Source organism: Zea mays, chromosome 1 (assembly GCF_902167145.1).
Source record: "Zea mays cultivar B73 chromosome 1, Zm-B73-REFERENCE-NAM-5.0, whole genome shotgun sequence".
In the NCBI taxonomy this organism is placed as follows: Eukaryota; Viridiplantae; Streptophyta; class Magnoliopsida; order Poales; family Poaceae; genus Zea; species Zea mays.
This window is the reverse complement of record NC_050096.1, coordinates 288,794,711-288,822,013: the sequence shown is the minus strand read 5'-3', so window position 1 is coordinate 288,822,013 and position 27,303 is coordinate 288,794,711. Positions and strand designations below refer to the sequence as shown.

Below are 27,303 nucleotides of genomic sequence, written 5' to 3'. Positions count from 1 at the left end.
TGTTGCAAAATAGCAAGGAAAGGTATTAGTAATAGCAAGCATAATTGTAGGAGCTGCAAGTATAACAATGACAGTCTGCTCTTTAGTACTGAAAGTCGCCTAGAGGGGGGGTGAATAGGGCGAAACTGAAATTTACAAATATAAACACAACTACAAGCCGGGTTAGCGTTAGAAATATAACTGAGTCCGCGAGAGAGGGTGCAAAACAAATCGCAAGCAAATAAAGAGAGTGACACGCGGATTTGTTTTACCGAGGTTCGGTTCTCGCAAACCTACTCCCCGTTGAGGAGGCCACAAAGGCCGGGTCTCTTTCAACCCTTCCCTCTCTCAAACGATCCACGGATCGAGTGAGCTTTCTCTTCTCAATCACTTGGAACACAAAGTTCCCACAAGGACCACCACAAGATTGGTGTCTCTTGCCTCAATTACAAGTGAGTTTGTTCGCAATGAAAGAATCAAGAAGGAAGAAAGCAATCCAAGCGCAAGAGCTCGAAAGAACACAAGCAAATCACTCTCTCTAGTCACTATGGCGTTGTGTGGAATTTGGAGAGGATTTGATCTCTTTGGTGTGTCTAGAATTGAATGCTAGAGCTCTTGTAGTAGTTGGGAAGTGGAAAACTTGGATGCAATGAATGGTGGGGTGGTTGGGGTATTTATAGCCCCAACCACCAAAAGTGGCCGTTGGGAGGCTGTCTGTTCGATGGCGCACCGGACAGTCCGGTGCGCACCGGACAGTCCGGTGCACACCGGACAGTCCGGTGCCCCCTGCCACGTCATCACTGCCGTTGGAATCTGACCGTTGGAGCTTCTGACTTGTGGGCCCGCCTAGGTGTCCGGTGCACACCGGACAGGTACTGTTTGCTGTCCGGTGTGCCAGTATGGGTGCGCCTGACTTCTGCGCGCATTAAATGCGCGGCAGAGAGCCGTTGGCGCGGAGATAGCCGTTGCTCCGGAGTCGCACCGGACAGTCCGGTGCACACCGGACAGTCCGGTGCACACCGGACAGTCCGGTGAATTTTAGCGGACTAGCCGTTGGAGTTTCCCGAAGCTGGCGAGTTCCTGAGGCCGCTTCTCCATGGCGCACCGACACTGTCCGGTGTACACCGGACAGTCCGGTGAATTATAGCGCGAGTGCCTCTGGAAATTCCCGAAGGTGGCGAGTTTGCGTTGGAGTCTTCTGGTGCACCGGACACTGTCCGGTGGCACACCGGACAGTCCGGTGCGCCAGACCAGAGGTGCCTTCGGTTGGCCCTTTGCTCCTTTGTTGAATCCAACTTTTGGTCTTTTTATTGGCTGAGTGTGAACCTTTTACACCTGTATAATCTATACACTTGAGCAAACTAGTTAGTCCAATTTGTGTTGGGCAATTCAACCACCAAAATTATTTAGGAACTAGGTGAAAGGCCTAATTCCCTTTCAATCTCCCCCTTTTTGGTGATTGATGCCAACACAAACCAAAGCAAAGATCAAAGTGCATAATTGAACTAGTTTGTATAATTTAAGTGCAAAGGTTGCTTGGAATTGAGCCAATATAAAGACTTATAAGATATGCATGGATTGTTTCTTTATTATATAACATTTCGGACCATGTTTGCACCATATGTTTTGTTTTTGCAAATTCTTTTGTAAAATTTTTTTCAAAGTTCTTTTGCAAACAGTCAAAGGTAAATGAATAGGATTTTGCAAAGCATTTTCGAGATTTGAAATTTTCTCCCCCTGTTTCAAATGCTTTTTCCTTTGACTAAACAAAAACTCCCCCTAAAGGAGATCCTTCTCTTAGTGTTCAAGAGGGTTTTGATATATCATTTTTGAAATACTACTTTCTCCCTTTTGAACACAATAGGATACCAATTGATAAATACTTTTGGAAAACACTAAGTTTTTGAAATTGATGGTGGTGCGGTCCTTTTGCTTTGGGCTCATACTTTCTCCCCCTTTGGCATGAATCGCCAAAAACGGAATCATTAGAGCCCATAGAATTCCTTTCTCCTCCTTTGGGCATAAATGAATGAGTGAAGATTATACCAAAGTAGGAGTCCTTTTGTTGTGCTCTCTCCCCCAAGGATAGAGAGTGGCTCGGAGTGACGACGAAGGATGAGTTACGGAGTGGAAGCCTTTTGTCTTCGCCGAAGACTCCAATTCCCTTTGAATACACCTATGACTTGGTTTTAAATAGACTTGAAAACACATTAGTCATAGCATATGAGAGAGACATGATCAAGGTATATTTATGAGCTATGTGTGCAAGTTAACAAAAGAAATTTCTAGAATCAAGAATATTGAGCTCATGCCTAAGTTTGATAAAAGATTGTTCATCAAGTGGCTTGGTAAAGATATCGGCTAATTGATCTTTAGTGTTAATGTATGAAATCTCGATATCCCCCTTTTGTTGGTGATCCCTAAGAAAATGATACCGAATGGCTATGTGTTTAGTGCGGCTATGCTCGACAGGATTGTCGGCCATTTTGATTGTACTCTCATTATCACATAGCAAAGGAACTTTGGTTAATTTGTAACCGTAGTCCCGCAGGGTTTGCCTCATCCAAAGTAATTGCGCGCAACAATGGCCTGCGGCAATATACTCGGCTTCGGCGGTAGAAAGAGCGACCGAATTTTGCTTCTTTGAAGCCCATGACACCAAGGATCTTCCCAAGAACTGGCAAGTCCCCGATGTGCTCTTCCTATTAATCTTACACCCCGCCCAATCGGCATCGGAATAACCAAGTAAATCAAATGTGGATCCCCGAGGGTACCAAAGCCCAAACTTAGGAGTATAAGCCAAATATCTCAAGATTCGTTTTACGGCCGTAAGGTGTGATTCCTTAGGGTCGGCTTGGAATCTTGCACACATGCAAACGGAAAGCATAATGTCCGGTCGAGATGCACATAAATAAAGCAATGAACCAATCATCGACCGGTATACCTTTTGATCCACGGACTTACCTCCCGTGTCGAGGTCGAGATGCCCATTGGTTCCCATGGGTGTCTTGATGGGCTTGGCATCCTTCATCCCAAACTTGTTTAGAATGTCTTGAGTGTACTTCGTTTGGCTAATGAAGGTGCCCTCTTGGAGTTGCTTGACTTGGAATCCTAGAAAATACTTCAACTCCCCCATCATAGACATCTCGAATTTCTGTGTCATAATCCTACTAAACTCTTCACATGTAGACTCGTTAGTAGATCCAAATATAATATCATCAACATAAATTTGGCATACAAACAAGTCATTTTCAAGAGTTTTAGTAAAGAGTGTAGGATCAGCTTTTCCAACTTTGAAGCCATTAGCAATAAGAAAATCTCTAAGACATTCATACCATGCCCTTGGGGCTTGCTTGAGCCCATAAAGCGCCTTAGAGAGCTTATAGACATGGTTAGGATACTCACTGTCTTCAAAGCCGGGAGGTTGCTCAACATAGACCTCTTCCTTGATTGGTCCGTTGAGGAAGGCACTTTTCACGTCCATTTGATAAAGCTTAAAGCCATGGTAAGTAGCATAGGCTAATAATATGCGAATTGACTCAAGCCTAGCTACGGGTGCATAGGTTTCACCGAAATCCAAACCTTCGACTTGTGAATACCCCTTGGCCACGAGTCGAGCTTTGTTCCTTGTCACCACACCATGCTCGTCTTGCTTGTTGCGGAAGACCCATTTGGTTCCTACAACATTTTGATTAGGACGTGGAACTAAATGCCATACCTCATTCCTTGTGAAATTGTTGAGCTCCTCTTGCATCGCCATCACCCAATCCGCATCTTGGAGTGCTTCCTCTACCCTATGTGGCTCAATAGAGGAAACAAAAGAGTAATGTTCACAAAAGTGTGCAATACGAGATCTAGTAGTTACCCCCTTATGAATGTCGCCGAGGATGGTGTCGACGGGGTGATCTCGTTGGATTGCTTGGTGGACTCTTGGGTGTGGCGGCCTTGGTTCTTGCTCATCCTCCTTTTCTTGATTATTTGCATCTCCCCCTTGATTATTGCCGTCATTTTGAGGTGGCTCATCTTCTTGATCTTCTTGTTCAATATCTTGAGCCTCGTCCTCATCTTGGGTTGGTGGAGATGCTTGCGTGGAGGAGGATGGTTGATCTTGTGCATGTGGAGGCTCTTCGGATTCCTTAGGACACACATCACCAATGGACATGTTCCTTAGCGCTATGCATGGAGCCTATTCTTCACCTATCTCATCAAGATCAACTTGCTCTACTTGAGAGCCGTTAGTTTCATCAAACACAACGTCACATGAGACTTCAACTAGTCCAGTGGACTTGTTAAAGACCCTATATGCCCTTGTGTTTGAGTCATAACCAAGTAAAAAGCCTTCTACAGTCTTAGGAGCAAATTTAGATTTTCTACCTCTTTTAACAAGAATAAAGCATTTGCTACCAAAGACTCTAAAATATGAAATGTTGGGCTTTTTACCGGTTAGGAGTTCATATGATGTCTTCTTGAGGATTCGGTGTAGATATAACCGGTTGATGGTGTAGCAAGCGGTGTTGACTGCCTCTGCCCAAAACCGATTCGAAGTCTTGTACTCATCAAGCAAGGTTCTTGCCATATCCAATAGAGTTCGATTCTTCCTCTCCACTACACCATTTTGTTGTGGAGTGTAGGGAGAAGAGAACTCATGCTTGATGCCCTCTTCCTCAAGAAAGCTTTCAATTTGAGAGTTCTTGAACTCCGTCCCGTTGTCGCTTCTAATTTTCTTGATCCTTAAGCCGAACTCATTTTGAGCCCGTCTCAAGAATCCCTTCAAGGTCTCTTGGGTTTGAGATTTTTCCTGCAAAAAGAACACCCAAGTGAAGCGAGAATAATCATCCACTATTACAAGACAATACTTACTCCCGCCGATGCTTATGTAAGCAATCGGGCCGAATAGATCCATGTGGAGTAGTTCAAGCGGCCTGTCGGTCGTCATGATGTTCTTGTGTGGATGTTGAGTTCCAACTTGCTTCCCGGCTTGACATGCGCTACAAATCCTGTCTTTCTCAAAATGAACATTTGTTAATCCTAAAATGTGTTCTCCCTTTAGAAGCTTATGAAGATTCTTCATCCCAACATGGAGTCGGCGGTGCCAGAGCCAACCCATGTTAGTCTTAGCAATTAAGCAAGTGTCGAGTTCAGCTCTATCAAAATCTACCAAGTATAGCTGACCCTCTAACACTCCCTTAAATGCTATTGAATCATCACTTCTTCTAAAGACAGTGACACCTATATCAGTGAATAGACAATTGTAGCCCATTTGACATAATTGAGAAACGGAAAGCAAATTGTAATCTAATGAATCAACTAGAAAAACATTGGAAATGGAATGGTCAGGTGAAATAGCAATTTTACCCAAACCTTTGACCAAACCTTGATTTCCACCCCCGAATGTGATCGCTCTTTGGGGATCTTGGTTTTTCTCATATGAGGAGAACATCTTCTTCTCCCCTGTCATGTGGTTTGTGCACCCGCTGTCGAGTATCCAACTTGAGCCCCCGGATGCATAAACCTACAAAACAAATTTAGTTCTTGACTTTAGGTACCCAAACTGTTTTGGGTCCTTTGGCATTAGAAACAAGAACTTTGGGTACCCAAACACAAGTCTTTGACCCCTTGTGTTTGCCCCCAACAAACTTGGCAACGACCTTGCCGGATTTGTTAGTCAAAACATAGGATGCATCAAAAGTCTTAAATGAAATGCTATGTTCATTTGATGCATTAGGAATTTTCTTCTTAGGCAACTTAGCACGGGTTGGTTGCCTAGAACTAGATGTCTCACCCTTATACATAAAAGCATGATTAGGGCCAGAGTGAGACTTCCTAGAATGAATTTTCCTAATCTTGTTCTCAGGATAACCGGCAGGGTACAAAATGTAACCCTCGTTATCCTGAGGCATGGGAGCCTTGCCCTTCACAAAGTTAGACAAGTTCTTAGGAGGGGCATTAAGTTTGACATTGTCTCCCCTTTGGAAGCCAATGCCATCCTTGATGCCCGGGCGTCTCCCATTATAAAGCATGCTACGAGCAAATTTAAATTTCTCATTTTCTAAGTTGTGCTCGGCAATTTTAGCATCTAGTTTAGCTATATGATCATTTTGTTGTTTAATTAAAGTCATGTGATCATAAATAGCATTAACATCAATATCTCTACATCTAGTACAAATAGAAACATGCTCAACATTAGATGTAGAGGGTTTGCAAGATTTTAGTTCAACAACCTTTGCATGCAACAAATCATTTTTAGTTCTAAGGTCGGAAATAGTAGCTTTGCAAACATCAAAATCTTTAGCCTTAGTAATTAAATTATCATTTTCTACTCTAAGGCTAGCAAGGGAATCATTCAATTCCTTAATCTTAGTAAGCAAATCATCATTATCATTTCTAAGATCGGGAATTGAATCAATACAAACATGAGAATCAACCTTAGCAATTAATCTAGCATTTTCATTTCTAAGGTTGTTAATGGTCTCATGGCAAGTGCTTAGCTCACTGGACAATTTTTCACATTTTTCTACCTCTAGAGCATAAGCATTTTTAACCTTAACATGCTTTTTATTTTCCTTGATTAGGAAGTCCTCTTGGGAATCCAAGAGGTCATCCTTTTCATGGATGGAACTAATTAGCTCATTTAGTTTTTCCTTTTGTTCCATGTTAAGGTTGGCAAAAAGAACGCGCAAGTTATCCTCCTCATTGCTAGCATCATCCTCATCACTAGAGGTTTCATATTTAGTGGAGGATCTTGATTTTACCTTCTTCCTTTTGCCGTCCTTTGCCATGAGGCACTTGTGGCCGACGTTGGGGAAGAGAAGTCCCTTGGTGACGGCGATGTTGGCGGCGTCCTCGTCGGAGGAGGAGTCGGTGGAGCTCTCGTCGGAGTCCCACTCGCGGCACACGTGGGCATCACCGCCCCTCTTCTTGTGGTACCTCTTCTTTTCTTTCCTCTTTCCTTTCTTGTCGTTATCCCTGTCACTGTCACTTGATAATGGACATTTAGCGATAAAGTGACCGGGCTTACCACACTTGTAGCAAACCTTCTTGGAACGGGATTTGTAATCCTTCCCCTTCCGTTGCTTGAGGATTTGGCGAAAGCTTTTGATGATTAAAGTCATCTCCTCATTGTCGAGCTTGGAGGCGTCAATTGGTTGTCTACTCGGTGTAGACTCCTCCTTCGTCTCCTCCGTTGCCTTAAATGCCACCGGTTGTGCTTCGGACGTGGAGGTTTCATCAAGCTCGTTGATCTTCTTGGAGCCCTTGATCATACATTCAAAGCTCACAAAATTCCCGATAACTTCCTCGGGGGTCATTTGAGTATATCTAGGATTACCACGAATTAATTGAACTTGAGTAGGGTTAAGGAAAATGAGTGATCTAAGAATAACCTTAACCACCTCGTGGTCATCCCACTTCTTGCTCCCGAGGTTGCGCACTTGGTTCACCAAAGTCTTGAGCCGGTTGTACATGTCTTGTGGCTCTTCCCCTTGGCGAAGTCGAAAGCGACCGAGCTCCCCCTCGATCGTTTCCCGCTTGGCGATCTTTGTTAGTTCATCACCCTCGTGCGCGGTCTTGAGGAGGTCCCAAATTTCCTTTGCATTCTTCAACCCTTGCACCTTGTTGTATTCCTCTCTATTTAGAGAGGCCAAGAGTATGGTTGTGGCTTGTGAGTTGAAGTGCTCGATTTGGGCCACCTCATCCTTATCATAATCCTCATCCCCTACGGATGGTACCTGTGCTCCAAACTCAACAACATTCCATATACTTTTGTGGAGTGAGGTTAGATGAAATTTCATTAAATCACTCCACCTAGCATAGTCTTCACCGTCAAAGGTTGGCGGTTTGCCTAATGGAACGGAAAGTAGTGGAGTATGTCTAGATGTACGGGGATAGTGTAAGGGAATCTTACTAAACTTCTTGCGCTCTTGGCGCTTAGAAGTTACGGACGGCGCATCGGAGTCGGAGGTAGATGTTGATGAAGTGTCGGTCTCGTAGTAGACCACCTTCCTCATCCTTTTGTGCTTGTCTCCTTTCCGATGCGACTTGTGGGAAGAAGATTTCTCCTTCTTCACCTTGTGGTGTGAGGAAGAAGATCTTTTCTCCCTCCTTTTGGAGGAGTCCTTCTTCTTCTCCTTCCTCTTGGTGCGGGACTCTTCCGATGAAGTGCTCGCTTGGCTTGTAGTGGGCTTGTCGCCGGTCTCCATCTCCTTCTTGGCGTGATCTCCCGACATTACTTCGAGCGGTTAGGTTCTAATGAAGCACCGGGCTCTGATACCAATTGAAAGTCGCCTAGAGGGGGGGTGAATAGGGCGAAACTGAAATTTACAAATATAAACACAACTACAAGCCGGGTTAGCGTTAGAAATATAACTGAGTCCGCGAGAGAGGGTGCAAAACAAATCGCAAGCAAATAAAGAGAGTGACACGGGGATTTGTTTTACCGAGGTTCGGTTCTCGCAAACCTACTCCCCGTTGAGGAGGCCACAAAGGCCGGGTCTCTTTCAACCCTTCCCTCTCTCAAACGATCCACGGATCGAGTGAGCTTTCTCTTCTCAATCACTTGGAACACAAAGTTCCCACAAGGACCACCACAAGATTGGTGTCTCTTGCCTCAATTACAAGTGAGTTTGTTCGCAATGAAAGAATCAAGAAGGAAGAAAGCAATCCAAGCGCAAAAGCTCGAAAGAACACAAGCAAATCACTCTCTCTAGTCACTATGGCGTTGTGTGGAATTTGGAGAGGATTTGATCTCTTTGGTGTGTCTAGAATTGAATGCTAGAGCTCTTGTAGTAGTTGGGAAGTGGAAAACTTGGATGCAATGAATGGTGGGGTGGTTGGGGTATTTATAGCCCCAACCACCAAAAGTGGCCGTTGGGAGGCTGTCTGTTCGATGGCGCACCGGACAGTCCGGTGCACACCGGACAGTCCGGTGCCCCCTGCCACGTCATCACTGCCGTTGGAATCTAACCGTTGGAGCTTCTGACTTGTGGGCCCGCCTAGGTGTCCGGTGCACACCGGACAGGTACTGTTTGCTGTCCGGTGTGCCAGTATGGGCGCGCCTGACTTCTGCGCGCATTAAATGCGCGGCAGAGAGCCGTTGGTGCGGAGATAGTCGTTGCTCCGGAGTCGCACCGGACAGTCCGGTGCACACCGGACAGTCCGGTGAATTTTAGCGGACTAGCCGTTGGAGTTTCCCGAAGCTGGCGAGTTCCTGAGGCCGCTTCTCCATGGCGCACCGGACACTGTCCGGTGTACACTGGACAGTCCGGCGAATTATAGCGCGAGTGCCTCTGGAAATTCCCGAAGGTGGCGAGTTTGCGTTGGAGTCTTCTGGTGCACCGGACATGTCCGGTGGTGCACCGGACACTGTCCGGTGGCACACCGGACAGTCCGGTGCGCCAGACTAGAGGTGCCTTCGGTTGGCCCTTTGCTCCTTTGTTGAATCCAACTTTTGGTCTTTTTATTGGCTGAGTGTGAACCTTTTACACCTGTATAATCTATACACTTGAGCAAACTAGTTAGTCCAATTTGTGTTGGGCAATTCAACCACCAAAATTATTTAGGAACTAGGTGAAAGGCCTAATTCCCTTTCAAGTACCTTACATGTATGAAATAAAAAACTATATAGGTAAAGTGAACAACATGTCGTTATGTAAATCTAGCACACTAATGCTATGACCCTAGATTGCGAAATTCAAACAACCAAAAAGGCCAAAAATATTTATTTCTTCAACCCATACTTGTTTGTTTAGGCCCACACAAACAAGAAGCAAGGAATCACTAACTTCTACACCCTAGTATTTTCCTTTTGGTTTAAAAGTAAGGGCTCAGATTCTCACCTGAAATCCAGAACGATTACCAAGCGAGATAAGCATCAAACATTATTTAAATATAGGGACTCAAACGAGTTGTATTGTTGCAGACTGGTATTGTATTATTGAAGCCTTTTATTCGTGTCTTGGACCATTTTTAGCTGGCTTAACACAACACATATTATGTTAACAAATAGGTGTAGAAACTCATGTAAAAATATTCAATAAGACTATGTTCACCATTTCTCAAAAATACATTCTGCCAACCATTAGCATCATGAGTGACCCTTTGTAGGTTCACAGTTATCACATCTCATGATCTCTCAGCTGATTCCCTTTCCTGCTTTACTTTCTCATAAGATTCCACAGTGGGCAACACAGGAACAATAAAAGTCTCAGATTCATCAATGAAACTATATGACAGGTGAATGAATTTGTATATATGGAGAGCAGTAAAATTAGTCACCGGGAATCAATCAAAAGCACATAAAGATGTAAGCTTTGAATGAATAGGAAGCGAGATCATCTGGTCAACTGCTACACCCAACCTTCCGTAGTGCAATATTATGCCCCAAAGCAAAAAAGGTAGCACAGATCATACACAAATCAAGAACATATATGCTACTATATAGTGATAACATACATGATTGTCCAAGGGTGACAAAGGAAATCAGGATGTGGAGAAGAGACAAATGAAGGAAGTAGGGAAGGTACAGGACAAGGTCGTGGCCTGACCTCGCTGTCAGACAGTGAGGGTGGACTTGTTCCATACAGGGGCGCTGGAGTTGGTGTCCGGAAGCTAGAGTAGCTCCCGCTAGACAGGCAGTGCTGCAAGAGCGAAGAGTCCCACCCATGTGAGATGAGCGAGCGCTTCAATCAACGGCCGGGCGCAAACAAGATATGAAAAATTGATTTAAGGATCTAATACATGATAGGGTAAAATCGTTGAAGAAAGAACTCAAGATAGAAAGAAAAAAAGCGAAAACAACACCTTGAGCGAAGATCCATGGCTGCTTGTGAATCACGTCGAGCAGGCGAGTGGAAGGGATTCGGGGAGCAGACGCTTCTATACCGTGAGCCACTTCCCGGAGCTGCGCGGCCATGGACCACGACCGCGTCGCGGAGGTGCTACAGTGCTGCCCGACATTCCTAGTGCTGACGCCGTCAGGGCCGCTGCAGACCTGCTTGTTCGGTTGTCAGGTTTGTCAACGCTTCCAGCAAATAGTAAGCGAATATATAGTACTGAAACTGAAAAGTCAACAAATGCAAGAATAAATTGATGGCCAAATATCATACCCGAACCAGCCACATGGTTGGAAATATAACACAACTTTGTCTCTGAATGTCAGGTTTGTCATAACCATCTCTCCAGGAGAATCAACCCAAGTACGCCCAAATATCGGGTTGTTAACCTTTGTTAGTGGTGGCACCAAATCCAACACGACACCAGATTTTTTAAGTGTCACTCTAGTCCTGTGACATGGAAATTATATTACAGGGATTAGAATAACTGGGTCCCAATTCAGCCTTCAAAAAGGTTTCCATTTTATTCCAATAAAATATTTTTAAGCCATATAGATCTCCAAGAAAGAAATACAATTCTAACAATTAACCTTCCAACTGGATAGATTTCCAATGAATTTCCCAAGAACTTTGACTTCACCTTAGACGTGATATCATAAGTAAAATGCTCATTCTCACAGTGAGCAACACCCATTGGGGGATGATGGCTTACCTGATAAAAATGAGAGTACAAAATGCATAATTAGAAAAAATTTGTTGACAAAGTTGTCTCCATTCAAGATAATCTGCAATGACATTCGTATCACTGACCTGCTCGGCAAGAAATGTAATGCCCTGGTGGTTAACCATCTCATAAGTCTCTCCAAGGATCGGATTAAAAGGCTTCCATGTGCGCTGATATGCGAAGTATACCGAAACAGCCCATGTAGCTGAAACAAATTGATTAACAGCTCAGTCAAGTCAACCATGATATGGCACTGAACGATGTGCAAAGCAAGGGAAGGAGAAAACTCACAAGCATAAACCATACGCATGTATGGATCCTCACATTCATCTGCTTTGTCTAACAACTCACAGTATTCCATCAACTGCATTCAGCAGGAACATGTAAAACATTAGCATGAATCATCACAAGATAAAAGAGAAGTTATTTTCTGTATGGAGCTCAGTAAAGAATAGGAAGATACTTGTATCACATAATGGGTGACCAAATCAAAACTTATAATGGCCATCCAATAATAGGGTCATACCGCATTAGGTTACTTACCTCTATGTTTTTTATTGAATTCATGGCATTACAGGCAACCTAATTTCTACAGCAGAACATGAAACACGACATCAGGAGTTTGCCATACAAGTAATTGCTACCGAACAACCATAAGGCAGCTTGTAATGTCTTCTAACCTTATACATTAGTAAATAAATATTTGGTGAAGGGGATGCACAAAATATTTTTTAAAGACGACAAGGATCAAACAATTGCAGATACATCCTTCAGTTGTAGATGGGAAGTGTAAATCTCAAGAAGTCTAATTCGGAACATAGTACAAACCTCAGCCATTTTCTGAAGCATTGTCATTGGCTCAAAAATTATGACTGGAAGTGTCACAAGTGATGTAACATCTGAACCTATGTACTTGTGCATCATCTTCCAATAGTTATCACGATCCTGCAAATTAACCACACAAGGTTGTTAAAATAGTGATCCTGAATCAGACCAGAACTTCAAGTATACGATCGTAAAACTACTACGACCTTAAAACCATAGATTCTACTAAACAGAATCATGTAATAAGAAAACAGATTTTTCATGAGTCAATTATGTAGTGAGATTGCATTTCAGAGTATAGCCTTCAATATCCATGTATTGATTCATACTATCTTAGTATTTCAGGTACATGATATCTTGGGTAAAAACCTCCAAATAAAGTGGCTATATCACTCACTTTTCATCAAGAAATAATAAACTGAGTGCACTGTATTGTGGTAATTATATAGCATTATAAGAGAACTACACGAATCTTCACTGATAATTATATTGCAAAATCTGAAAAATAGATGGTACCATGCAAGTTCAAAAAAACCTAGAAAATAAAAACGTCTTAATATGGTAGCATAAACATACCAATCTTTTCCTGCCAGCACTTCTAGTTTGTTTGGCCGATTTGAGATATCAAAGGAACAAAAAATGTCAAAACTATGTTTTTTATTTATCTACTAATAACCAACACATAATCATGCAATCTATAAGAGAAACAAGTTAAGAATGGAGAATTTCAAAGGGAAACTCATCATTTGAAGTAGCTAGATGTTACTAATCAGCTTTATATTCTTCCCATTTTCCATACCCAGCCCAAAGTCAAATAAATATATTAGAAACTAATTAGGAGGTCTACATTCTTCACATACTTGGTACTTACCATCAATGTTCAGTTCTAGCCCCCATGTTTTCTATCCTCGAAAATAAAACTAATACTCCATACACCAAAATATAAAGAATAACCAAGTAACTTTGTTACTTGATATGCATTCTTACAGGAGTAGAATGGAGAACGACACTAAGGAGTCTAAGAATAGTTTGTGTCTCTCCGATTCCTGGAGGACCCAACAAAAAAGCAGATCAAACATAAAAGAAATAACATAATCAGCACATTGCACATTACTATTAAATGGTGTATGTTCAATCTGCATATCATTCAAAAGATAAGCATATAGCTAAGACAGCTCACGTATATGAAATAATTTCTTATAACTAATTAAGACGGGTAAACAATAACAATGTAAATTAATAGTGGTAAAAAAATAACAAACTTGAATAAGAACAAAGGATCTGCGTGAAAGACCTGCCTAGATAAAAATGCAGTAACTATTAGAACCGTAGCTTTTAAAAATATTAGGAACACAATACATATACCAACAATGCAAAAATAAAAAAAAAGATGCTCACATTAACCACTTCTAGATGGGAATCATTAAGATTCACTTTGAGGTAATCCATAAGTTTCTAATATGCAGATTGAGCCGGGGAGATGGAGCCGCGACGGGTGATTCGCGGGTGGCTGTCGCGGCGGGCGATTCGCGGGTGGCTGTCGCGGCGGGGATGGCGCGGGATTCGTGGTGGGGGAGGCGCGGGCGGGATTCGCCGCGGGGGAGGTGGCTGCTGTGGCTGGGTTCGCGGAGAGAGAGCGACGACGGGGAGGAGGAAGAGTGGTGACCACATCCTGACGAAGCCGAAAAGGAGGTGGCGGTGGGAGAGAACCTATGCGGGGGAAGAAGGGGATGACGGGGGGCGCGGGAAGTAGCACGGTGTCGCCCATGTGCACGACGAGGGGGTACGCTGGGTCGTGGCTGTCGCGGCGGGGATGGCGGCGGGGGAGGCGGGCGGGCGGTTCGCGGAGATGGAGCTGCGGCGGGTGATTCGCGGGTGGTTGTCGCGACGGGGATGGCGGCGGGGGAGGCGCGGGCGGGATTCGTCGCAGGGGAGGTGGCTGTTGTGGCTGGTTTCGCGGCGGGTGAGGCAGGGCGGCGGGTGGGATTCGTAGGCGGGGCAGTCTACACTGCCCCCTTAATAGTTAACAGAAAATGACTTAAAGTCATCCTAATTTGGGTGCTCTAATCCTGTACTCCAGCTCACATGAACCATCCCTCTGAAAGCACATGATAGGCATGACTAATTCCACCAGTAGCAATAAACATCTATCACTTGTGAGTAAAACCGAAAAATCTCTTGTTTGTGTACCTTGTCGGCAAGCATCTGTTGCAGCACCCTCACAACCTGCGCGCCAGCAGAGTGCCCCACAAAATGCACTGGGTTGTGCTCGTAACAAACAGGATAGTGCCCTGCACCAAATTAGAACAGCCATGTAAGAACTAATGGATAAATAAATTTCTGAAAGGCCATGGCCATGTATTGTGTTCTTTGGAATCTCCTACCTGTGTGATATATTCTCCCAAACCTGTTGTGGCTGCAAGCCTTGCTGTGCTCCTCGCCATAGTCCACCTGCCCACCCTTGAGGTAGTAGAAGAGTTCACGCGCCCTGCATCGCTAGGAACAATAAACTCTCAGCGATCTATATTCAGGGGAACATAATCTTTCTTGTTCATAGACACGGAGAAGATACCAAATCATAATAAAAAACATAATAATCTACTATTAAGGCGATTGAAAAAGTTAAAGCACCAACCTGTCATGGATGCTGTTGAGCGACCCCAAATCCGGCACAAGCACGCGGTCGTCCTTCTTCTTGGCGAAGCCACACTTGTAGACGCTGTTGTTGATGGCGTCGTAGACCAGCTCGTTGGCCTCGTCGATGGAGGCCTGGAGGTGGGCCGGGTAGAGGTCCAGCCCGGGGTTCCTGGTGATGCCGTTGAACTCGTCGTTGAGCATCCGGATGATCTCGGAGCTCTCGTTGTTCACCACCGTCTTCAGCTGCTTGTCCCACAGCACCTGAAACGCATGGAACACTGGAATCAGCTCGGCTGTTGGGCTGTTCTGCACTTCTGCGTACCGGAAAGGAGGAGGGGGGAATCAGATCCGCTGCTTGTTTGGTGGATTTGGAGTGACGGGATTGGAGGCTCACGGGGACGGTTGGCTTCCCGGCGTAGTTGGAGCGGGCGATCTCGTAGAGCTCCCTCACGCTCCGGGCGCCGTTGAGAAGGTCGGGCTCGGCGCCGGGCTCCTCGTCGGCGGCGGCGGGGAACACCCAACCCAGATGCTCGTCGCTCTTCTTGGTCCGCTCGAAGATGGGCTTCACGACCTACGATTCCGATGCAGCGCATCACGGGGAACTGGAATCAATCCACTGCCGAGCGAACCCCCGATCCGGCTTGTCGGCTCGCGATGGCGAGGGCGAGGCTAGGGTTACCGACGTACCGTGACGCCGATGGCGTGGTCGAGGCCCTTGAGCTTGAGGAAGGCGAGGCACCGGGACGCCCAGGGGCACGCGTACGAGACGTAGAGGTGGTACCGCCCCGCCACGGCAGGGAACCGCCTGTCCCTGGAAACGAAGCTCCGGAAGGTGGATGGCGACCGGCCGAAGGCGCCCGTGTCGGTGACCTCGTCCAGCGCCGACCGTGCAGTCATCTCACGCGCGCGCATGAGTCCATGAACAGAGCAAGCGGCAATCAAGAGTCCATGACGGCAGCATCTCAGTGTCGTGGGAGGGGATGAGGGCAGAGCGACGGCGATGGACTCGAGCGGAAGGGGAGGGGGAACGGGGGCTCTTTGCTCGCGTGGGACGATTGCGAGATGCGGTCCGGCCGCAGAAGGCAGTGACGGAAGGACGGATAAGATCGTACAATGGAAGAACGGACGGTTGAGATTGCAGGATGGCAGAACGGCAGGCTACCCTTGTAGCCTTAATAAGTAGTAAAGACAACAGACATCGCTCTAGGTTTAAATTATCAGTCGTTTTGGACAGTGTTTGAATTAAACTTGTAAATATTTGACTACAAATAATTGTTTTGTTATTTGGTTTTATATGCACCGATTTATCCTAAAAAGGTATTTTTTTACAAAAGTATTAAGAGTTTATTTGTATTCTAATAAAAACATTGTCATGTATCAGGTATGTGCTTCATCGTGTATGTGGTAGTATTAAACGGTTTCCACACTGTTACTTGTCTGTTCCAAATACTATGTTATTATCACCCACTTAAGGGTTTGTTCGGTTATGTATGAATCGAAGTGATTTGAGTAGATTAAATACCTCTCTAATCAAAATTGAATATGAGATGATCTTTTAATCCCTCTTGATCCAGACGGAACCGAACAAGGTCTAAATGTCTCGGATGTACGATCGATCGAGAGCACAATCGAGTTTCCCCTTGGCTTTCATAAGTAGACGTTACTTACGAATGCCATGCGCAAATGACGCACAATGTTTGTGTTGATTCTCGGACTTCTTGGTTTCCTAGTTGAAAATTTCTTGCCTTCTTAGGCACTAGCTACATGCTAATATATTTTATTCGTTCACTTCTTGTTCCTAAGCAAGCATAGTTAGCGATGCAGTCGTGGTGTGAAGTGATCCGACATTGTTCTTCGCCACCAAAGGCATTATTGGAACGCCGATCTAGAGAGATCCGATGCGGATTATTACAAATTCATGGCACCAATGACTAAGATGTGCATGTTGTTCATTTAGTTTTAATCGTGGGGACGTTTTTTTAAAATTTTTACCCTGGACAGATGCTGCGACAAATGTTTGCTGAGACACCTAGCCAGAATGAAAATGGTAGTGCCAACACTTTTTCCCATAGCTATGAGTGAAATTGTTAGTTCAGGTATCATTCTTGTGTATTGTTCTCTTTATCTAATATATGCATGCTATGATATGAGTTACACAATCTAACTTTGGTGCATTAAATTGAGTTCCAATTACGTATATCATTTAATTCCGAATTCACGACCCATGTTTTGGAATAATCATTTCATTACCCTTTATTAATAATTTAATCAGGTAGTTTTTTAGTAAACCTTGTTCTACCAATTCACTTTCATTTTTTATATATCAGACCTCCAACAAGGTGAAAAACGTGAAACGACGTATTTAAGGTAGGATAGCTTGATCAGGGGCGAAGCCAGAATTACGACATAGAAGGGGTCAATTAATTTATCAAATATTATAAGGTGAAAATATCATAGTATATATACACATGCATGTTATAGTTTGCATATAGCATAGATAATAAATTAATAAAATTAACTAATGCCATATAATTGTATATTGATTAACTCCAACAAGGATTAAAATAATTTGCCTCTACGATGATCGACCACATTAAAAGCTTTGATTATAACTTGAGAGTTGATCATATCCGTCAATTCTATATCAACATATATGATCAAGTAATTTCACATAAACGCATCTCCCATTTTATTTTGTATATGTGTTTTGATAATTTTTTTAGCTATAAGGCTCCCTCAGTGATTGCAGTTGAGACCGGAAGGGTGACCATGAAACTTTTACACAATTTGACAAGGCTTTTTATCAAATCAACAAGTGATCGTAATGTATTTGGCTCTAGATGTTTGTAAGCTCAAGGTGAAGTATCAAATTCGCCGCACACACAATAGCTATATGGTGACGACTTTGATAGAAATTCATCGATTTTATTATTAGCGACGAATTTGATGCTTTAAAAATTGTGACAAAATTTTAACTTGGATAGATAAATTTATTTGGGAACATATCATGTGCACATGAGCCTTTGTTGGACATATGGTGCACATGAACTAACAAACTTTACCAAAAAAACTGAAAAAACCATGCATATTATTTCCATCTTAATTCGATTATATATAGCATTTAAGTTCAAATTCATTATGCTTTAGATGTAATAAAAAAAGATAATATGTGATCCCACCCAATTCTCGACCCTAGTAGGTTTGATGCTAATGCACAAGTTTCCTACCTTATTTCGACATCTTGTTCTACCCACTACTTGGATCTCATGTTGGAGGTTATTGGGAAGATAAATGAGTTCGGTGGCTGCATTGCCAAAGCAAAGAAGATAACCATATTTATCTATGGATATGGAAGGATTTAAGAATTGATGATGACCAAGGAAAATGGTACAAATCTTGTCAGGCTAAAATACTTGTCGGCGTTTCGACCCCGGGGGGTCCCTGGACCGACGAGTAAATTGTCGCCGTGTGTCCCAGCCCAGATGGGTCGGCGCGAGACGGAGCAAGAATGGGGGAAGAGACAGGCAAAAGGGGAATCCCACGGCCTCCATGTTGCCCTGCGCCAGGTCGGGTGCGCTTGCAGTAGGGGGTTACAAGCGTCCGCGAGGGAGAGAGAGAGAAACGGCCCGTTCTCCCACGCGGCCAACCTTCTCGTACGAGAGCCCTGGACCTTCCTTTTATAGGCGTAAGGAGAGGGCCCAGGTGTACAATAGGGGGTGTAGCAATGTGCTAACTTGTCTAGCAGAGAGGAGCTAGAGCCCTAAGTACATGCCGTCGTGGCAGCCGGAGAGGTTTTGGCGCCCTGTTCATGTGATGTCGTGGCCGTCGGAGGAGCGCTTGGGCCCTGTGGAAGGACAGCTGTCGGGGCTGTCGGATCCTTGCTAACGTCTCCTTGCTTCCGTAAGGCGCTGAGAGTCGCCGTCGTCATGGAGCACGCGGGGCGCCATCATTACTTGTTTAACGGGGCGAGCCAGATGGGATGCTGGTCTTGTTCCCTGTAGCCTGAGCTAGCTAGGGGTAGGGTAATGATGGCCTTCCCTGTGACGTGGCGGGTCCGAGCCTGAGGTCGGGTGAGGCGGAGGCTCCTCCGAGGTCGAGGCTGAGTCTGGGCCCTGGGGTCGGGCGAGGCGGAGTTCGTCTTCCGAGGTCGAGGCTGAGTCCGAGCCCTGGGGTCGGGCGAGACGGAGACCGTCTTCCGAGGTCGAGGCTGAGCCCGAGCCCTAGGGTCGGGCGAGGCAAAGACCGTCTTCCGAGGCCGAGGCTGAGTCCGAGCCCTGGGGTCGGGCGAGGCGGAGTTCGTCTTCCGAGGTCGAGGCTGAGTCCGAGCCCTGGGTCGGGCGAGGCGGAGTCCGTCGTCCGGCGTCGAGGTTGAGCCCGAGCCCTGGGGTCGGGAGAGGCGGAGCTTCCTATGGCGCCCGAGGCTAGACTTAGCTGCTGTCAGCCTCACTCCGTCGAGTGGCACAGCAGTCGGAGCGGGGTAAGCGGCGCTGTTTTCCTGTCAGGTCGGTCAGTGGAGCGGCGAAGTGACTGCGGTCACTTCGGCTCTGTCGACTGAGGAGCGCGCGTCAGGATAAGGTGTCAGTCGATCCTTGCATTAAATGCTCCTGCGATACTGTCGGTTGGAGTGGCGATCTGGCCAAGGTTGCTTCTCCGCGAAGACTGGGCCTCGGGCGAGCCGAAGGTGTGTCCGTCGCTTGAGGGGGCCCTCGGGCGAGACGTGAATCCTCCGGGGTCGGCTGCCTTTGCCCGAGGCTGGGCTCGGGCGAGGCGAGAGCGTGTCCCTTGAGTGGACTGAGCCTTGACCTTAATCGCGCCCATCAGGCCTTTGCAGCTTTGTGCTGATGGGGGTTACCAGCTAAGATTAGGAGTCTTGGGGGTACCCCTAATTATGGTCCCCGACAGTAGCCCCCGAGCCTCGAAGGGAGTGTTGATACTCGCTTGGAGGCTTTTGTCGCACTTTTTTGCAAGGGGACCGGCCTTTCTCGGTAGCGTTTCATTCCGGTGGGTGCGCGCGAGCGCACCCGCCGGGTGTAGCCCCTGAGGCCTCGGAGGAGTGGTTTGACTCCTTCGAGGTCTTAGCGCGTTTCGTGATGCTTCGGCCGGTCTGGTTGTTCCCTCATGCGAAATGGCCGTAGCCCGGGTGCACAGTCAGGTTCCAAGTTCTCGGGCTGGTATGTTGACGCTGTCAACGGTTTGGCCGGAGCCGGGTTTGCGAGATCAGCCCCCGAGCCTCCGCACAGAGCGAGAGGACGGTCAAGGACAGACTCGGCTTTTTTCATACGCCCCTGTGTCGCCTTTCTGCAAGGAGGAGGGGGGAAAGCGCCATGTTGCCCTCGGAGTGCGCCGAACATGGTGTCTCCAGTGAGTTGCTAACGGGTGATCCGAGTGGACGCCCGTGCCCCGTTCGATAAGGGTCGGCTAGTGGCCCAAAGCACGCTCCAAAAGTACCTACAGGTGATTTGGCGGACCCGGTCCCGTTCGATAGGGTCCGAGGGCTCAATGCCTCCCTCTGGGGGATTTCGTTACAAAATCGCTCCCGCTGGTCTCGGAAATGTCCTCGGGTACCTCGGGAGCGTAGCCCGAGCCTTGGTTGTGTATCGAACGTACCCAGAGTCATCCCTCGCTCTGCTTGCTCTGAGGCGGCTGTCGAACCCTTTGGGGGCCAGCCTACGAACCCCCTAATCAGTAGTGGGCGCGGAGCCCGAGTGGCTTGAGGCGGCTGTCGAACCCCTCCAAGGGGCCAGCCTTCGAACCTCTAACCAGTGGTGGGCGCGGAGCCCGAGTGCTCTGAGGCGGCTGTCGAACCCTTCCATGGGGCCAGCCTTCGAACCTCTGATCAGTAGTAGGTGCGGAGCCTGAGTGCTCTGAGGCGGCTACCGAACCCTTCCGAGGGGCCAGCCTTTGAACCTCTAATCAGTAGGGGGGCTCGAGGCCCGATTCCTTCGCGGAGAAGGATCCCTTTCGGAGTGTCCCCTTTCTCGGTCCCTGTAGCAAGAGAGAGAAAGAGGAGGAGGAAAAGGATACGAAATCGAACGACGTGGCACACCTTTTTTTGACGCGGTCATTATGGCGGAGGTGAAGCGTCGCCTGCTTCGCCTGCCAAAAGGTGCCGCCTGTCCTGCCGCGGAGTTAATGTGACGGGACGAGTGGTTCGCGGGGCAGCCGTTGTGCGTGTGCGAGCTGTTCGAGGAACAGAACACGGGCGCGTCGCCTTCACGCCGTGGGAGAGGGATCTCTCGCTGTCCCAGGAGGGGACGTGAGCCTGTAGACGACTTGACTGCTGCTTCCGTCCACCTGCTGCCGCCATTACTGCTGGCCCACTTTTGGCCATATTGACCGTCACGCCTTCTCCCGCGACTGACTGACCCGTGATCGATGTGCTCGGTTGGCACTGTTGGGTCATACGCTGGGTCGCCTCGAGTCGCGGCACTGGTTCCGCTGTCGAGAAGGCGCGGTACTGACGCAAGTGGCGGTGCAGCTTCTCGCACGTAGCAACCGGCGCGTCGGTTACATGACGTGTGGGCCTGGGCCTCCACGCTGGATGCGTCGGAGTCAAAAGGGTGCGCCCCCTTGGTATGGTTGCATGCCGCCTGCATGGCGGTCCGCCCTTTCACCCGCTGGTCTGGGCGAAAGTGGAGGAGTGCTTGTAACCGTTGGGCAGTTGTGCGCTCCGCGCGCGGCGGTTTGGCTCCTTCTGTCCTGGGCCAGCTTGCATGACGTGTGGGACCCAGCCCCCGTGTCGTAGGGGGGGGGATCTTGGAGCGTGTTGGTGAAGACTCAGTCCGCGACGGCTGAGGACGCAAGTGGAGAGTCGCCTTTAAAAGGGAGGGGTGACCCCCTTGGATGGCAACCATGTCTTCGTACTCCCTTTATGCATCGCGTCCCTCCACCTTCCGAGACCCCGGATGGGGAGTGCCCACGGTTCTTCCGTCTCGTCATCGTTGGAGGAACGCAACTTCGCAGAAGTTGGTACCTTTCAGCCATCGCTCGGCTTCAAGGATTTTCATCAGGCAGCCCGGCTGCATCCCCTCGCCGGTGGTCACCCAAGGCGGTGACAACCAGTTCGATGGTGGGGAGAAGCGAGCCGGGCTGCGGCCTCTGCCCCGCCCTCAGCTTCAAGGATCTTCATCATCCTTGCTGGGGCGGAGGGCGGGCTGAGCCGGAGCTCTACCTCCCGCACGGGTTTGTGGGTCGCCTTCTCCCTCAGCATTCAGGGGAGAGGGCGCTCACCGGCCTAGCGGAAGAGGCGGACTCCGACAACGCGGGGTTGGTCGGCCACGAGCGTCGTCAACTTCAGCGTGTTGGGCTCGCTGGCTCAGCTAGCTCTCGCTCGGCTCCTCGTTCCCCCTTCCGCCATACGAGCGGTCGTCGTGCCGCGCGCACCGGAGGACCGCCCAAGACGTCGCGCGCTGCTAGGGCGGCGTTCGTGTTCTTGGGCTGTCTTGCCTTTGCTCCGGTACGACGCCTCTGCGTGAAGGTTCGTGCTTGCCCGTCTGGGAGGATCCGAGTGGGGATCTGCCGGTGGGCAGATGGCTGCCGTCGTCGGCGCTGAGGTGGTGGTGGCTGAAGAAGTCCTCGTCGCCGACGGGGTCACCGCCACCATCCGTGCTCCAGGCCTCCGGCTCTTTGGCTTTGATAGCTTGTCCTCGCCCCTCGAGTGGGGACGTGGGCAAGGGGCTCATTGCAGCAGCGTCCACCCTGAGCGGAGGTCGTTGTCGCTGCTGCCGGAGCGGGCGTCGGCAAGCCATCTGGGGTTTCGTCGCCCCGCAGGCCCTCCAATGTGGGCGGTTGTTCGTACCTACGGGGGCGGAACCAGAGTTCCGTTTGTAATGGCACCTTGAGTGCCGGTGTCTGTTCATTGTAGCTGTCGGGGCCTAAACATGTATGTATTTTGGCATGAAACCGTGTTTTTTCCTCATTTTAAGCACTAGGACTCGCCTGTCGGTTAACTGAACCGCTTAACCAAGTGTGAGTTGCCTCGCGCGAAGGTGACGAGTGAGGTATCCGTATCCCGGAGGCATAGGAGTCCCTCGGCTCGGTCGGCCTTGCCGCCCGAGGCTTCTCTTGCTTAGTTAAAGAAACCCTCGACCGCTCTATGATGAGCCGGAGCCGGAGGCAGCGGTGCCAGCATGGACAGAGGCAGAGATGGCTCGAAAAGAAGCTTCATCAGCCAGAGCCTGGCCGGGCCGTCCACTGGCGGGACCGGTGCCGGAGTCAGGTTGCCGAGGCCACGAGCCGGGCTGATGTCCTCGGGGGACAACTGGCTGAGGCTACGGAGCGGCCGGTCGAGCCGTCTGCTCGGGCTGGGTTCCCGGAGGAGACCCCAGCAACGATGGCCCAGGTGTGGTGCCAACAGGTTCCTTCGAGGTGGAGATCCTCCGACCGTGTTGCCGTCCGAGGCCGGGTCAGATTCCGTCGAAGGTGGAGTCGATGCCGAGGGTGCTGCTGCTCCCCCACTGATGTCTGACCCTGCAGGAACAATTTATCTTGTAGTGTGCGTATGTTTTTTGCGGCCGCCGAGGCCCAAACATATCGTCGTCGTGTTGTAAAGCTGCGTTTCTTTTCCCCTTGTTTCGAGTATCTGGACTTATTTGTCGGTAACAGATTCGTTTGTCCGAGCAAGAGTTACTTTTCGCGGAAGGTGATGAGTGAGGTATCTGTATCCCGAAGGCGTAGGAGTCCCTCGGCTCGGTCAGCCTTGTCGCTTACGTGTGCTTTTACTCGTCCGTAGGATTCTGTTACCGATATAGTCGAGAAGACACGAAAAATCGTTTCGACAGAAAAGTTTTCGAGCATTAAGACTTGTTCGGTCAGCGGAATCGCTTATCCGAGCGTGAGTTACTTATCGCAGAAGGTGATGAGTGAGGTATCCGTATCCCGGAGGCGTAGGAGTCCCTCGGCTCGGTCGGCCTTGGCTGCTTACGTGTACTCCGTCGTTTTCAGGATCCCACTTTCGAGGTAGTCGAAAAGCACGAAAGATGTTCTGGCAGAAAGACTTTTTCCGAGGAAAATTTTGACGCAGAGGGGGTGCCCCCCTTCTAGCCCCCGAGGGAGGGTCGGGCTTTGCCGGGGCAAGGCTGACCCTTCCTTGATGGTTAGACTTTATTGGCGTATGCAAACGAGGTGTATGAACGACTTGAAAACATCTTAAGGGTAGAAGCGACGTAGCTGTTGGACGTTCCAAGCGTTGTTGTAGACCTCGCCTTGACTGTTGGCCAGCTTGTATGTTCCGGGCTTCAAAATCTTGGCGATGATGAATGGCCCTTCCCAGGGAGGCGTGAGCTTGTGACGCCCTCGGGCGTCTTGTCGTAGCCGAAGCACCAAGTCGCCCACCTGGAGGTCTCGGGACCGAACCCCTCGGGCGTGGTAGCGTCGCAGGGACTGCTGATACCGCGCCGAGTGTAGTAAGGCCACGTCCCGAGCCTCTTCCAACTGGTCCAGTGAGTCTTCTCGCTTGGTTCGATTGCTTTGGTCGTCGTACGCCCTCGTCCTCGGGGAACCGTATTCTAAGTCTGTGGGCAAGATGGCCTCGTCCCCATAGACTAGAAAGAACGGCGTGAAGCCCGTGGCTCGGCTCGGTGTTGTCCTCAGACTCCAGACCACCGAGGGGAGTTCCTTCATCCATCGCCTGCCGAACTTGTTGAGGTCGTTGTAGATCCGTGGCTTGAGCCCTTGCAGAATCATGCCGTTGGCACGCTCTACCTGCCCATTTGTCATGGGGTGAGCTACGGCGGCCCAGTCCACCCGGATGTGGTGATCCTCGCAGAAGTCCAGGAACTTTCTGCCAGTGAACTGGGTGCCGTTGTCGGTGATGATGGAGTTCGGGACCCCGAACCGATGGATGATGTTGGTGAAGAACGCCACCGCCTGTTCGGACCTGATGTTGTTTAGGGGTCGGACCTCGATCCACTTGGAGAATTTGTCAATGGCGACCAGCAGGTGCGTGTAGCCCCCAGGTGCCTTCTGCAAGGGGCCGACGAGGTCCAAACCCCACACAGCAAACGGCCAGGTGATGGGTATTGTCTACAGAGCCTGAGCAGGCAGGTGGGTCTGCTTCGCGTAGAATTGACACCCTTGGCAGGTGTGAAAATCCTAGTGGCGTCGGCCACCGCGATTGGCCAGTAAAAACCCTATCGGAAGGCATTCCCAACGAGGGCTCGAGGTGTTGCGTGGTGACCTCAAGCCCCCCGAGTGTATTTCTTGTAATAACTCCTGACCTTCGGCGATGGATATGCATCGCTGGAGGATGTCTAAGGGGCTGCGGTGGTAGAGCTCCTTCCCGTCCCCCAGCAAGATGAACGACTTAGCACGCCGCGCCAGTCCCGAGCTTCGGCTCGGTCGAGGGGCAGCTCTCCTCGGTGGAGATATTGCAGGCGGGACCCCATTCCGCTCTCCCTCGACGCGCAGTGCCTCACCCTCGGGGGCCAAGGGTGCCTCGGGCTGAGCCGAGGGCGCCCCGGGCAGGGCCGAGACCTTCTCGGGCTCGGGCGTGTCGTCGGTCTTGACTGAGGGTTGATGTAGGTCCCGGGAGAAGACGTCCGGGGGAACCGTTGTCCGCCCCGAGGCTATCTTAGTCAGCTCGTCCGCAGTATCGTTGTATCGTCGGGCGATGTGGTTGAGCTCGAGCCCGAAGAACTTGTTCTCCAGGCGCCGAACCTCATCGCAGTAGGCTTCCATCTTCGGGTCGCAGCAATGGGAGTTCTTCATGACTTGGTCGATGACAAGCTGCGAGTCGCCACGAGTGTCGTGGCGTCGGACCCCTAGCTCGATGGCGATGCGCAACCCATTAACCAGAGCCTCATACTCGGCCACATTGTTGGACGCCGGGAAATGGAGGCGCAGCACGTAGCGGAGGTGCTTCCCGAGGGGTGAGATGAAGAGCAGGCCCGCGCCCGCTCCTGTTTTCATCAGCGACCCGTCGAAAAACATGGATCCAGAGTTTCGGCTGGATCGGAGCTGCTGGAAGCTGGGTGTCGACCCATTCAGCCACAAAGTCCGCCAAGACTTGGGACTTGATGGCCTTCCGAGGGGCGAACGAGATTGTCTCACCCATGATCTCCACCGCCCACTTTGCAATCCTACCCGAGGCCTCTCGGCACTGGATGATCTCCCCCAGGGGGAAGGATGACACCACAGTCACCGGATGAGACTCGAAGTAGTGTCGCAACTTTCGTCGCGTCAGAATTACCGCGTACAGCAGCTTCTGGATTTGCGGGTAGCGGATTTTGGTCTCGGACAGTACTTCACTGATGAAGTAGACCGGCCTCTGGACGGGCAATGCATGCCCCTCTTCTCGGCTCTCAACCACGATCACGGCGCTGACCACCTAAGTGGTAGCGGCGACGTAGATCAAGAGGGCTTCTCCGGCAGCGGGGGGCACCAAAATGGGCGCGCTGGTAAGGAGCGCTTTTAGGTTCCTGAGGGCTTCCTCGGCCTCGGGGGTCCAAGTGAAGCACTCGGTCTTCCTCAAGAGGCGGTACAGAGGCAGGCCTCTTTCGCCGAGGCGCGAGATGAAACGGCTCAGGGCCACAAGACATCCCATGACCCTCTGTACTCCTTTCAAGTCCTTGATGGGGCCCATGTTGGTGATGGTCGCGATTTTCTCCGGGTTGGCCTCGATGCCCCGCTCGGAGACGATGAACCCCAAGAGCATGCCTCGGGGGACTCCAAAGACACACTTCTCGGGATTGAGTTTTACGCCTTTCGCCTTGAGACACCGGAATGTCGTTTCAAGGTCGGAAAGGAGGTCAGAGGCTTTCCTCGTCTTGACTACGATGTCATCGACGTAAGCCTCGACCGTTCGACCAATGTGCTCTCCGAACACGTGGTTCATGCACCTTTGGTATGTCGCACCCGCATTCCTCAAACCGAATGGCATAGTAACGTAGCAGTACATGCCAAAGGGTGTGATGAAAGAAGTCGCGAGCTGGTCGGACTCTTTCATCCTGATTCGGTGATACCCTGAGTAGGCATCGAGGAAAGACAGGGTTTCGCACCCAGCAGTGGAATCCACGATTTGATCGATGCGAGGCAGAGGGTAGGGAACCTTCGGACATGCTTTGTTTAGACCAGTGTAGTCTACACACATCCGCCATTTCCCTCCTTTTTTTCTCACAAGCACAGGGTTGGCAAGCCATTCGGGATGGAATACCTCTTTGATGAACCCTGCGGCCATCAGCTTGTGGATCTCCTCGCCTATGGCTCTGCGCTTTTCTTCATCGAATCGGCGCAGAGGCTGCTTCACGGGTCGGGCTCCAGCGAGTGCTCGGCGACATCCCTCGGTATGCCAGGCATGTCCGAGGGAATCCA

The 27,303-nt window shown here is 49.2% G+C and overlaps 2 protein-coding genes across 2 annotated transcripts; both read right to left on the bottom strand.

The window, feature by feature from the left end:
• Positions 1-9,800: 9,800 nt before the first annotated feature.
• LOC103645646 (oxysterol-binding protein-related protein 3C) lies at positions 9,801-13,403 on the bottom strand. Its single transcript, XM_020544375.2, has 8 exons — positions 12,361-13,403; positions 11,824-11,896; positions 11,619-11,737; positions 11,399-11,520; positions 11,082-11,258; positions 10,858-10,996; positions 10,521-10,613; positions 9,801-9,812 (listed from the first exon to the last, which is right to left on the bottom strand). The coding sequence occupies exons 1-8, from the start codon at positions 12,454-12,456 to the stop codon at positions 9,801-9,803; spliced, it is 831 nt and encodes a 276-aa protein (XP_020399964.2). The 5' UTR covers positions 12,457-13,403.
• Positions 13,404-14,067: 664 nt separating this feature from the next.
• On the bottom strand, positions 14,068-15,891 carry LOC103645645 (glutathionyl-hydroquinone reductase PcpF). The gene is made up of 7 exons (XM_008668662.2): positions 15,682-15,891; positions 15,389-15,565; positions 14,993-15,255; positions 14,742-14,845; positions 14,548-14,648; positions 14,443-14,455; positions 14,068-14,372 (listed from the first exon to the last, which is right to left on the bottom strand). The coding sequence occupies exons 1-7, from the start codon at positions 15,889-15,891 to the stop codon at positions 14,068-14,070; spliced, it is 1,173 nt and encodes a 390-aa protein (XP_008666884.2).
• Between the last annotated feature and the right edge of the window lie 11,412 nt (positions 15,892-27,303).